Source organism: Lactuca serriola, chromosome 5 (genome assembly GCF_051521515.1).
Source record: "Lactuca serriola cultivar US96UC23 chromosome 5, Lser_US96UC23_V15, whole genome shotgun sequence".
NCBI classification, from domain to species: domain Eukaryota; kingdom Viridiplantae; phylum Streptophyta; class Magnoliopsida; order Asterales; family Asteraceae; genus Lactuca; species Lactuca serriola.
In genome coordinates, this window is record NC_136412.1 from 12276614 (window position 1) to 12289196 (window position 12583).

At 39.9% G+C, this 12583-nt stretch overlaps 1 protein-coding gene across 1 annotated transcript; it reads right to left on the bottom strand.

Moving 5' to 3' along the window:
* Positions 1–4026: 4026 nt before the first annotated feature.
* LOC145049334 (uncharacterized) lies at positions 4027–4966 on the bottom strand. Its single transcript, XM_078997755.1, has 2 exons — positions 4569–4966; positions 4027–4492 (listed from the first exon to the last, which is right to left on the bottom strand). The coding sequence occupies exons 1-2, from the start codon at positions 4964–4966 to the stop codon at positions 4027–4029; spliced, it is 864 nt and encodes a 287-aa protein (XP_078853881.1).
* Between the last annotated feature and the right edge of the window lie 7617 nt (positions 4967–12583).

Below are 12583 nucleotides of genomic sequence, written 5' to 3' on the forward strand. Positions count from 1 at the left end.
GCCGAGTAGGTAAGCTTTTGTTCCTCAATCTTCATTCTTTTGTCTCTAATTGCTTTCCCTTGTTCCCTTTCACTCCCAAGCATGTCTTTTGGACTGAAAACAAAATTTAAACAATACTAAGTACCTTTTGTCAATATTATTAAAATAATTAATTAAAAATGAATAAAAATGTATTCTAAATAACTAACTAGTTATGCACATATCAAACTAGCCCACACTTGACTTTTGCTTGCCCCCAAGAAAAACTGAATTTTAAACATATTAGAATCACATATGACAATTCCAATCTAACCCAGCCATTATGCCAAGACCGCAACGCATGCATTTGTGTCTAAAATTGTCCTAAGTACCCCCCATACTCCAAATACTCATAATCCTCATAAACATTCGCCCACTCGCCCTGAACTATGCTCATTTTATGCAACCCTCCGAATCCATCAGCAGAAAACCTCTTACCCTCAAGGTACTTTTAATTGAGCAACCCAAGCATATATAATCTAGAATTACAACTTTTCGATACCACTATGGAGCTCTTTAGAATTCTTCACTTCCTTGATAATTTGATCTTTGATCTCTTTAAATTCACCACCTTTTTTATTGACTTTTGGTATCTTCAACTTTTTGAATTTCTTCGAATTTTGATCTTTTGATCTTCACTTTGATTTGCTCCAAAATTCTTCAACTTTTCTTGCAATTCTCTCTCTTTTTTTTACATGTACCTCACTTTTTTCACTCAATAAACCTACATGCTTAAGCAGGGGCACTCAGCTTCAACCTTTATTGGCTAACGATGATAATTTTCCTGGATACATTTCAAGTTTAGGCTGCTAAACATATTGCATCCCTCAGGCTGAGCAGGGTCGTGTTTTTGTCCCATGATTTCACTGGAATAAGGAAGCCACAAATGCACTAGAACGTATATAGGCTCAACTAAACATTTGGGTTTTCATGCAATCATCAACACAATTCTAACATGGAATCCTAATTTGCTTTTACCAAAATTTTCTAAATTAAGTCCCTAAGTAATATTTTTGGTATGCAACAATATTTTTTTTAAATTAGCCTAAATTAAGACTCTAAATTTTCTAATATGTGACCAACCCCTACCCCACACTTATTTTACGCAATGCCCTTATTGTATATTATGCAAATAATAAAAATGCAAATATATAGAGGGAATTGGAATAAACTCCCTTGGGGTAGCAGTCGATAGGTTGATACTCTCTTCTTCAGCTCCTTCTTCTCTTGACTTTAGCCATGGGAAGAACTCATCCATGGCTTGGGTGTCATGCGTCTCGTGTGGTTGACAGCTCGAAAATTTCACGGAACAAGCTTCTTAGAAAATTCCTAGTAACAATTGTTGACAAAAAGTGGAAAAATGTTGCAGTGAAATTACTGAAAACAGCTCTAGAATTCGAAAATTGGCTGTCTACTCGACGAGTAGTGACGTGTACTCGGCGAGTATCTCTTAACTTGGAACTATATCGTGTAGTATCTCAGGTACTCGCCGAGTAGAATTTGTGCACTCGGCGAATAGGCGATGTATGCCCAAAACTGATCCAGTTGATATTCCTTTCGACTCAGGTTTTGAAATTGGTAATTTCAATGACCCTCACTCTAATTCCTTCAGCAACAACACTCTCTATTACTCTCGACTCTCACAGACGCAATCCTAAGGACAAGACTCCATACTTTTCTTGAAAACCTCTCATTCCTTACTTGACCCTCACAATTTAGTATTCTTCCTAATCTTCTATCCCTGAAAAATAAACAACTAAAAGTGAAAGTAATAACCATCCCAACAAAAATAAAAATCATCCAAGTGTTTGACAATTGTTCAAAACATAACAAAACATCATAAACACACAAAACATAAAAGAAAATTCTTCATTCTTCATCTTCCATGTCAGCTCCTCCCGCGCCACTTCCTCCTTCTCCATCTCTTCTCCTCATTCTCTCGTCCTAACTCATAATGTATGGATAGCCGGGCCCGGGTCTTAGGGCAATATTCATCTGTTGCAAGAGGTATTCAAAAGATTGGTTATTATAATTCACCCCTCGTCCAATGTCATCCAAGTAGCGTCGGTACTCCAATTGGTTCCATCCATCATTGCCCTCCTCCACCGGAATAACCGGTGGGTCTTCTTGTACCCGCTCACTACGTTGTCGGACCCGCCTTCCCGGCTCCTCGGGAATTGCCGGCTCGTCTTCATGTGGAATGGAGAATGAGTCACCAAACTTCTCGACTATCCGTGCCCTCCTGTATAGTGCAGTGTTGAATGGTGGAGGGTGGATAACCATGAGTGCCCTAGCTTGTTGCAAATCTACGACCCCAAACGACTTCGCTAGCCTATTAACAAACATGCCTCCATTGATTTTTGAGTTGACTTTTTCCTTAACCGCCACTTCAGCAAGGAATTTGGCAATGCAATAGGGGAGGTGGCAAAAAGCGTCGGGAGTAATAATACTCCATAGATAGAAGATATCAAGGGTTGGGACCTTGTCCCAATCCTTCCGCATGTTGATGGTGCTAGCCACAAAGCGGTGAATGAGGCGGTGGATTGGTGAGCGAATATGGCCTTCTTGGGCGGTGGAAGGGATATACACTCGGTTAGCGATCGTGTTCCACCATGTAGAGGCCACCACTGCCTCCGGAAGTTCCTTATGGCAGTTTTCCAGAAAAGCTTCAGAGTCTTCAGACATCATCATGCTCTAGTCATAAATGCCCAGCCTCCAAGAAAACTCAGCAATGCTGCATTGTCGAGCTCCCCGCCCAAAGAAAAAGAAATTGTGTTGGGGTTGAAATACTCACTACCACCTCGGAATGAGATGGTAGCAAAAAATTCCCAACATAGCTCGGCATATACAAGCTCTTGTATCTTGAATAGTTGTAACCAACCATCACATGTGATGGTGGTATACCCCAAACTGCATTCCTTCACCAAGTAAGGTGTAAGCTCCTCCTCCAATCCCACATTTCCCAACCACCCCCAGTCAACTGCGTTTGGTAAATGGATTTCCTTTTGTTTGAGCACCTCTAATCTGTTTTTGGCCCTTGTTTGTGATGACTTGGGAGTGATTTGTTGAAACGAAAGCCATGGGATATCACTTTGGCTCCCCCCACGAGAAGTCTGCCCCTTTCTGGCCATGATACCTGCATAAAAACATCAAAAACACACAAACAAACAATACATAGTAATTAAAAACGAATAAATCGGGTCTGAATAGTCATCTATTCGCCGAGTACACGACCTACTCGGCGAGTAAGATGAACTTCGGGACTGCTCGGTACTGGACATGTATAGACTGTCCAAAACTCCCAATTCTTCACAGGGGTTTGTTGTAATGAGTTATCTAACCATAAATCTAAAAGAAATTCCTCCTAACATTTCCTAATTCATGGCTAAATTAAAGCCCTAGAATTTGAGGAAACCCCCAAATCTGAAATCAAGCAAAATAGGGAAAATCTATGATAAAGATTGAACCTTTGATGAGTTTAAAGTGTAAAGATGTTACCTTTTTCTTTGAATGATGAAGATTAAGTGGAAAATCAAAGAGAATCGGAAGAAATCGCAGGCTGCTTGAGAAATCGCTGTGCACGGCGAGTATGGGGGTTAAATGGGTGAAAACCCTCTTTTTTACAGATTTATATTTCATCCGTGTAAAGTGTCTACTCGCCGAGTAGAAAGGTTCTACTCGCCGAGTATAAATGTCGTTACACGTTTTATCGGGCTACTCGGGTAGGTACTCGCCGAGTATACGTGCCTACTCGGCGAGTAAACCTTGCAGATTGTAAAAAATTGTGAATGTTTTGAAAAATTAATGTATTTTCTCATTTTTTAAGCCATCCACCCCACACTCTAGGCATTGCTTGCCCTCAAGAAGTTATGTTCATAAAAGTAGACGAAGAAAAGGAAAACAAATAATGAAAATAAAGAAAAGGAAAGAAAAATGCAAACTTGAAACTCGGGTTGCCTCCCGAGAAGCGTTTCTTTTTAGGGAGTCATTAGCTGGACTCCTCCCCTTCTACGTGGTTGCAATCCCTTCCAGCAGCAGCAACTCTTCCATTCCTTCATTCTGGGGGACTCCTTTTTCATACTTTTTGACCCTATGACCATTTACCTTGAAAGGTGTGCCATCTCTTGACAATAGCTCTATAGCACCATGTGGAAACACCGTCTTCACTAGAAAAGGACCATCCCATCTTGATTTGAGTTTTCCCGAGAAAAGTTTTAGTCGTGAATTGAAGAGCAACACTTTTTGGCATTCATGAAATTCTTTTTCTTTAATCCTTTTGTCATGCCACATCTTGGTCTTCTGTTTATAAAGCCATGAACTAGAGTATCCATCATTCCTCAACTCCTCAAGAGCATTCATTTGCATCAACCGGTTTCTCTTTAGTTCCTCCATGTTGAAGTTACACCTCTTTAAAGCCCAAAACGCCTTATGCTCTAGCTCCACCGGAAAATGGCATTGCTTTCCATAAACTAACCTATATGGTGTAGTACCAATAGGTGTTTTGAAAGCTGTACGAAGAGCCCCAAAGTGCATCATCTAGCTTATTCGACCATTCCTTGCGATTGTTCCCCACCGATTTCTCCAAAATTCGCTTTAAAGCTCGATTTGTCACTTCGGTTTGTCCACTAGTTTGTGGATGGTACGATGTGAAAAACTTATGGGTTACCCCATATTTCTTTAACACCTTTTCCAATTGGTCATTGGCAAAATGTGTACCTCGGTCACTTATAAGGGCTTTCGGGACACCAAATCGTGAAAATAATTTCTTTAAAAACCGCACCACCACCCGACCGTCATTTGTTGGTAACGCTTGTGCCTCCACCCATTTGGATACATAATCAACCGCTACTAATATGTATTTGTTTCCTTTAGACATGGAAAATGGTCCCATGAAGTCGATTCCCCACACATCAAACACCTCGCACACTTGGATACTATGTTGTGGCATTTCATTTCTAGATGAAATGTTTCCCACTCTTTGACAAGCATCACATTCTTTGACAAATTGGGCTGCATCTTTAAAAATTGTGGGCCAATAAACCCCAATGTTAAAGATCTTCTTTGCAGTGTAGTGTGCTCCATGATGTCCACCCGTGGGCCCGCTATGACAAATCTCTAATATTTTCCGGCTTTCCTTCCCGAATACGCATCTTCGTATGATCCCATCTGCACAGCTTCGGAAGAGGAATGGCTCATCCCAAAAGTAATATTTTAATTCAGAAAAGAATTTCTTCTTTTTTTGACTGCTAAAATCTTTCGGGATGTATTTTGTAGCTAAATAATTAGCTATGTCTGCGAACCATGGCTCTTCTCCTACTGTCACCATAATGTACTCGTCCGGGAAGTCGTCTCCAACTTTATCTTCTTGCACTTGCGGGTTCTCAAGCCTTGACAAGTGGTCAGCTACTACATTCTCCATTCCCTTCTTGTCTCATATCTCTATGTCGAACTCTTGAAGAAGTAGCACCCATCGTATCAGTCTTGGCTTGGCATCCTGTTTTGCAAACAAATACTTGATAGCCGAGTGGTCAGAAAAAACAGTAGTTTTGGATAAAACCAAGTAAGGGCAGAATTTGTCAAAGGCATATACCACAACTAATAATTCCTTTTCAGTGGTGGTGTAATTTTCTTGGGCTGGATTTAGAGTCTTGCTAGCATAATATATGGGTCGAAAGTGCTTATCAACCCTTTGACCAAGGACAGCTCCTAATGCAAAGTCACTAGCATCACACATAATCTCAAAGGGTAAGTTCCAATTTGGTGCAATAATGACCGGGGCATTAGTTAATTATTCCTTTAAACATTCAAATGCCTCAAAACATTCTTTAGTAAAAGTAAATGGTGCATCTTTTAGTAGTAATTGTGTTAGAGGTCTAGTTATTTTGGAAAAATCTTTTATGAAACGCTGGTAAAAAACCTGCGTGTCCTAGAAAACTTCTAATGCCCTTCACATTAGTTGGTGGGGGTAATTTGTCAATGGTGTCAATCTTTGCCCAATCCACTTCAACTACCATTTTGGAAACCTTGTGGCCCAAAACTATACCCTCCTTGACCATAAAGTGGCATTTCTCCCAATTGAGGACCAAGTCGGTTTTTTCACACCTAGCAAGCATTAAGTCAAGATTTGTTAGACAATCATGGAAAGAAGATCCAAAAACGGAAAAGTCGTCCATAAAAACTTCGATGAATTTTTCCACCATATCGTGGAATATGGCTGTCATACACCTTTGAAAAGTCGCGGGTGCATTGCATAGCCCAAAAGGCATGCATCTATAAGCAAAAGTCCCACTTGGGCAAGTGAATGTGGTATTTTCTTGGTCCATTGGGTCTATGGGTATTTGAAAATAACTCGAGAATCCATCTAGAAAGCAATAGTAGCTATGGCCCGATAGTCTTTCTAACATTTGATCAATAAAAGGTAAGGGAAAATGGTCTTTACGAGGGGCATCGTTTAGCTTTCAATAATCGATGCACACTCTCCAACCGGTTACCGTTCATGTCGGAATTAGCTCGTTCTTTTCGTTGGTTATGACCGTCATCCATCCTTTCTTGGGCACCACTTGGACCGGACTCACCCACGGACTGTCGGAAATGGAATAGATAATTCCCGCATCTAAGAGTTTGACCACTTCCTTCTTGACTACTTCTTGCATGTTTGGGTTTAACCTTCTTTGGTGCTGTACAACCGGCTTTGCTCCTTCTTCCAGATTGATCTTGTGGGAGCAATAAGATGGGTTATTCCTTTGATGTCGGTGATGCTCCATGTTATGGCCCGCTTCCGCTTCTTCAACACTTGCACGAGCTCTTCCTTTTCATAATTGGACAGGTCAGCGGCTATGATTACAGGCTTTTGGTTGCCTTCTTCAAGGAAAGCATACTCCAAATGTTCTGGTAAAGTTTTGAGCTCTGATTTTTGGTTCTGACTGTTGGACTTGCCGAGTGAAGGTAGGGTACTCGGCGAGTTTGTGGCTGTATTCACAACTTCTGCCTTTTCTAAAGAGGAACTTGGCGAGTAGATTGGTCCTACTCAGTGAGTAGGACTGTCAGTTTGCTTCACCAATTCTTCATAATATGCTTCTTCCAGCAGTTTTTCAATTTCCATTAAGTCTTTTTCTGGATCAAATTCTTCATCATCAGTTGTGAACTTGCTGGAATCTTCAGTTATGCATTCCTCCAATAATTCGTCAAGCATATCAATTGAGAATGTCATGTTGTCACTGTTTCTTGAATACTTCATAGATTGTCTACCCCAAATGTGACTGGATCTTCTCCTACCCGCAAGGTGAGCTTCGAGTCCCGCATGTCTACTATAGCACTTGCTGTGTTGAGGAAGGGCCTTCCAAGGATGATGGGCACTTGTGGATCCGCCTCCATGTCTAGGATGATAAAATCAGCGGGAAAAACGAATTTGTCCACTTTGACTAGTATGTCTTCGCATATGCCTCTTGGGAAGGTGATTGTCTTGTTTGCCAAGTGAATTGCCATGCGAATTGGCCTTGGTTCCGGGAGATCCAGCTTCTTAAATAACGAGTATGGCATTAGGTTCACACTTGCTCCCGAATCGGCTAAGGCATGAATGGTGGCCAAGTTGCCAAATTGGCAAGGTAAAGTCAAACTCCCCGGATCATCTTTCTTCTTTGGTAGCTTATTTAGCATAGCAGCTGAGCAGTTTTCATTGACTACTACCTTCTTCACTTCTTCCATCTTCCTTCTATTAGTGAGAAGTTCCTTAAGGAACTTTGCATATTTGGGCATTTTCATGACGGCTTCAATGAAGGGTATGTTGATTTGAAGAGTCTTGATATGATCTATAAACTTCTGATACTCCTCTTCCGGCTTCTCCTTCTTAGCTCGGGCTGGGTATGGCATTGGAGGCTGGTAAAGCTTTTCAGGGACCTTCTCGTTGGGATTTGGAGGTGTACTTGCCGATTCCATACGTGGTACTTGGCGAGTAGGGCTGTCAGATTGTATGTTTTCCTTTTCTGCTTGCTTTTCCGCCTCCTCCTTCTGTGATTCCTTGGATGAATCAGTCTGAATAGGTGCCAAGGGAGTGATTATCTTCCTACTTCTTGTTGTAACTATGTTTATGTGCGCGCCTCGTGGGTTATTTTCAGTTTTGCTAGGAAGTTCGCCCGGTGACCTTTGGTTGATTTGTTGAGCAAGTTGCCCAAGCTGCGTTTCTATATTGTGGATAGATGCTTGCTGGTTCCTAAGCATGGTCCTTGTTTCTTGAATTGCAGCATCATGATCACTATGTCTTTTTTCTGAAGTAGCTACAATTTTGGTGAGCATTTCTTCCAAGCTTGGCTTCCTCTCTTGCACTGGCTCCTCCTTTTGGTAGAATCCTCTCCCTTTTTGCCTAAACCTTTCCTCCATGGCTTTCTTGTACTTTTCATAAGGGAGCCACTCTTTCTTTTGTTTGCGCCAGTCTTCATCATATCGGTCTCCACTTAAGTAACACACTTGCACCTTCTTGTTGCCATTCTCATCTAAACCACAGTCTCTAGTGAGGTGAGGCCCATTGCAGTTTTCACAACCCACCCGAATAGCATGGATCGTTTGATCCATTTTATCCATCCTCCTATCCATGGTTTTTAGCACAGCCATGACCGCGGATAAGTCTTCAGTAGCTGCATAAGCGGCTCCCCTAGTGATATCATGTCTAGGGTTGTGGTATTCTCTAGAGTGTTTAGAGAATTCTTCAATCAATTCTTTGATCACCGGGGGCGGCTTCCTTGTGAGCGGGCCTTGCGAGTCTAGTAACTGCCTGGTTGTGACATTGACTCCATCATAGAAGATGGAGACTTCTTGCTGGTTGTTTAGGTCATGGTGTGGGCTCTCCAGCTTCATATAGCGACTCTCCAGCTTCTTGTTCAAAGTTAGCAATGGCCTTCTTCAACTTGGCTATCTTAGAAGGTGGGCAAAAGTGATCAATGAATTCTTCTTTCATCTTGGCCCAAGTGGTGACTAATCCGGGGGGAAGTGACTTGAGCCAGTCTTTTACAGCACCTTTGAATGTCACCGGAAGCATACAAAGTAGCTGAGTCTCGCGGGGCACATTTGGAACATTGAAGTAATCAGCTACATCATTGACTTCGTCCAAATGCTTGTAGGCATCTTCATGGTCTTTTCCATAAAAAGGTATTTCTTTAAGTAAAGCTAGGATATGACCCTTTTGCTCGAAAGTAGCAGTCGCGGGAATTGTGGGTTGCACAAGTCTCGGGCCAGTGTCGTCGCACATCCTCTTCTTCTATTCTCCTATTGGGATTTCATCAATGTTATCCATTGTGATAGCTAACTTTTCCTCGGAATCGGTTTTGTGCTCATATGTAGACTCCTCTACTTCCTCGGTCTCGTACTCGATATCTTCTTGAATTGGGTCTTCGATTGTCAAAGAGGCATTGGATGCTCCTGATGTGCTGCTCTTCTTTGTCCCAAAAACAGTCTTCAAATTGGACAAAGGTGACTTCTTTGGTGTACTCGAGCTCTCCACGTCCTTTCCTTTGTTCCTTTTCAATGCAGATCCAGGATCTTCAAACGGGGGTACCAGCAGAGTGTTTGATCCTCTGGTCATGAAAGTCCTGAAGTAAACAAGATAAAAGCATAAAAAGAACAGAAAAATGTACTAAAAATCGAAAATTAAGCTGCTAAATACACTTGCACTCGCCGAGTAGGTGCGACTGCACTCGGCGAGTATCAGTGTAATTTTGAAGAAATTTTAAACTTACTTTTAAAACTAAAACAGATGCTAAAACCTAATTTCTAACTACTAAATTGCAATAAATTAACTTTGTGCCAGTAAACTCAGACAAAGGATCGAAAAAATTAGGGATTAGATTAATTATCTAGAACCGTTCCCCGGCAACGGCGCCAAGAACTTGATGTGTGTAAATGCACTTGTTTTATTCCTACTTTTTATTAATAAATTTAGCACACAAAGGCAGTGAACCTGTCTTTTAGTGGTATAGTTTAGTAAGTAGGGTATCGAACTCAGGGAACAGAAAATTAAACTAATGGCTAATTTTAACTACGCAATTAATGAAAGTAAAAGGTTTTTCTTCTAGTTTTACAAGACTAGAAACTTAAGCACACCATAAAACACTTAATTAACTAAGTACTAAAGCAAACAACTAATGCACCAAATTTGATAAAGATGTTTCTATTTAGGTTCAACCAATTCACTCCTATGGTTATTTTATATTTATGATAGATTAATTGTTATTGGCTACCAATTATAGTGGTTAGGTTCATGTTCATTACTCCTAACCCTTAGATAATTAATTAATTCAAGCAGTGATCAAGTGTTTAAGCTAATTAATTCCCTAGATTAATAATTTGGATTAAATAAGATTTGTAGTGGTTAATCAATTTAGTGGTTCAATTAACCTCTTGTTTGATGGTTTCTCAAACAAGCTCACACATTAATCTAACTATTGTCTCATTAATCTTAGTATCATAATCATTATTCCTAAGCATATGATTTAGTGTTCACATAGACATATGAGGTTAACAACTAAGAGATGTTCATGCAGCTTAATGGTCTTCCAATTAACAGAAAATAATTGTGATTAATGCATAAGGTTCTTTAACAAACTTAATTTAATAGATCACCAATAAACAATTAACCAAAAGCTAAAAATTAAACCATAGGAGTTCCTTGGTATTCCCCAAACAGAAACAAAAACATATTTAGCTCATAGTTGCTGTAAAAACAAACACAAAAACAAGTTTAGCTAAATTAAACATACTTAATTCCTAAAGCTAAGTGGAATGATTAACCTAGTTGCTTTAATTCTTCAAAAGGTTGAAGATTAGAATTCCTCAGCGCCTTCCAGGGTTCTCAATCGCAGCTGGATCTTCAAAAAACGCCAGAAAAGTAGTCCCATCGGATAAAGGCTCGGTTTTTATAGCTATCTTAAAACAGGGTGTACTCGGCGAGTAGCAGACCCAACTCGCCGAGTAGGTTCGTAGTTATCCGTCTTTAATCAGGAGTCGTGGCTATCTTCTGGAATATTCTGATGGACTCGTCGAGTAGGCTCGTGTACTCGCCGAGTAGGTAAGCTTTTGTCCCTCAATCTTCATTATTTGGTCTCTAATTGCTTTCCCTTGTTCCCTTTCACTCCCAAGCATGTCTTTTAGACTGAAAACAAAATTTAAACAATATTAAGTACCTTTTGTCCATATTATTCACATAATTAATTAAAAATGAATAAAAATGTATTCTAAATAACTAACTAATTATGCACATATCAATGTCTCACAAAACTTAGTATTAAATAGATTTATATATGAAAAGTCCATTTGTTCTTGTATATGAAAGTATTTCCTTGATATAGTACATGTAGTACGTAAAATTTCATGAATATCTAGTAAACTTTACCTATTATAATTTTTTTTCAAATGTGTGATTCATTTGGATGATAAACCCTAGTGCAATATCGACTTTGTATGCAAGTATAACATTTGTAATAATATTATTGAACATTCATACTCAAATATAAATAAAGTGTTTGATATTTATATAACAACATGTTTTATTCCAAAAGGACAAAGTATTATCATGATATGTTGTATGAGAACGTTTTCGTATCATAGTTATAAATCACATATGATTGATTATAACAAAAAGTATAGAAAAACATTTATGTTATACACACGAGGATAATCGTGTGTTTACTTGTATTTCTCCCCTTAAAAGTGTATAAAAGCATTTACAAAGCATTTAAAAACGTAGTGATAGGGGTATGAACTCACGTGATAGATTGAAGAAAGTGAGATGAAAACCGAGCAGAACTTTGACAGGAGAAAGCGGATTTCTCGGGATTCTCAGGAATCTCGGGAGTGTAAAACCTTCCTTCAGAACTTGGATGTGAAGACCGGGGCTTCGGGATATTCGTTGCACGCAAAATGGGGTAAAAACGCAAGAGAAGGATAGAAAATGAGCAACTATGCCCGGAACCCTCGCATCCCTTTTATAGAGGCTGGAAACCCTTGGTACGCGGGGCGTACCTCCGGGTTACGCTAGGAGTACTGGACGTCATGCATGACGCACTTCAGATGGGAGGTTCGATGGGAGAGCCTGTTGGCCGATGGGACGAGGCTCCTATCCTCTGGTACACGGGGCGTAACACATTACGTTGGGCGTAATGTGATTTTTCCAACTTCTAAATTGCGTAACTTTTGCGTACGAGATCCGTTTTTGCATTCTTTATATCCACATGTAGGTGAGAATGTACTCTAGAACTTTCATTTAGACTCCGTTGGAAAATTTTTACTTTATTTTAACTATATCATTTTTAACAGGCCGGGACACGAAAAGTCCGTTAAAAATCCGTAACTTCTTCATCCGATGTCTGTTTTCGTCAGAATTTTACCGTTGGACTACTATTGTTGAGATCTTCGATTCTCATTTAGGTTGTTTCTGCTAGAAATCGCTCGATCTTTATTTCGAGTTTTTAGCTGTCTACTGCTATCTCGAAACTTCGAAAAATCATAACTTCCTCATATGAAATCAGATTTGGGCGTTCTTTTTATGTATGTTCACGGTTTAATGATATCTACGAAT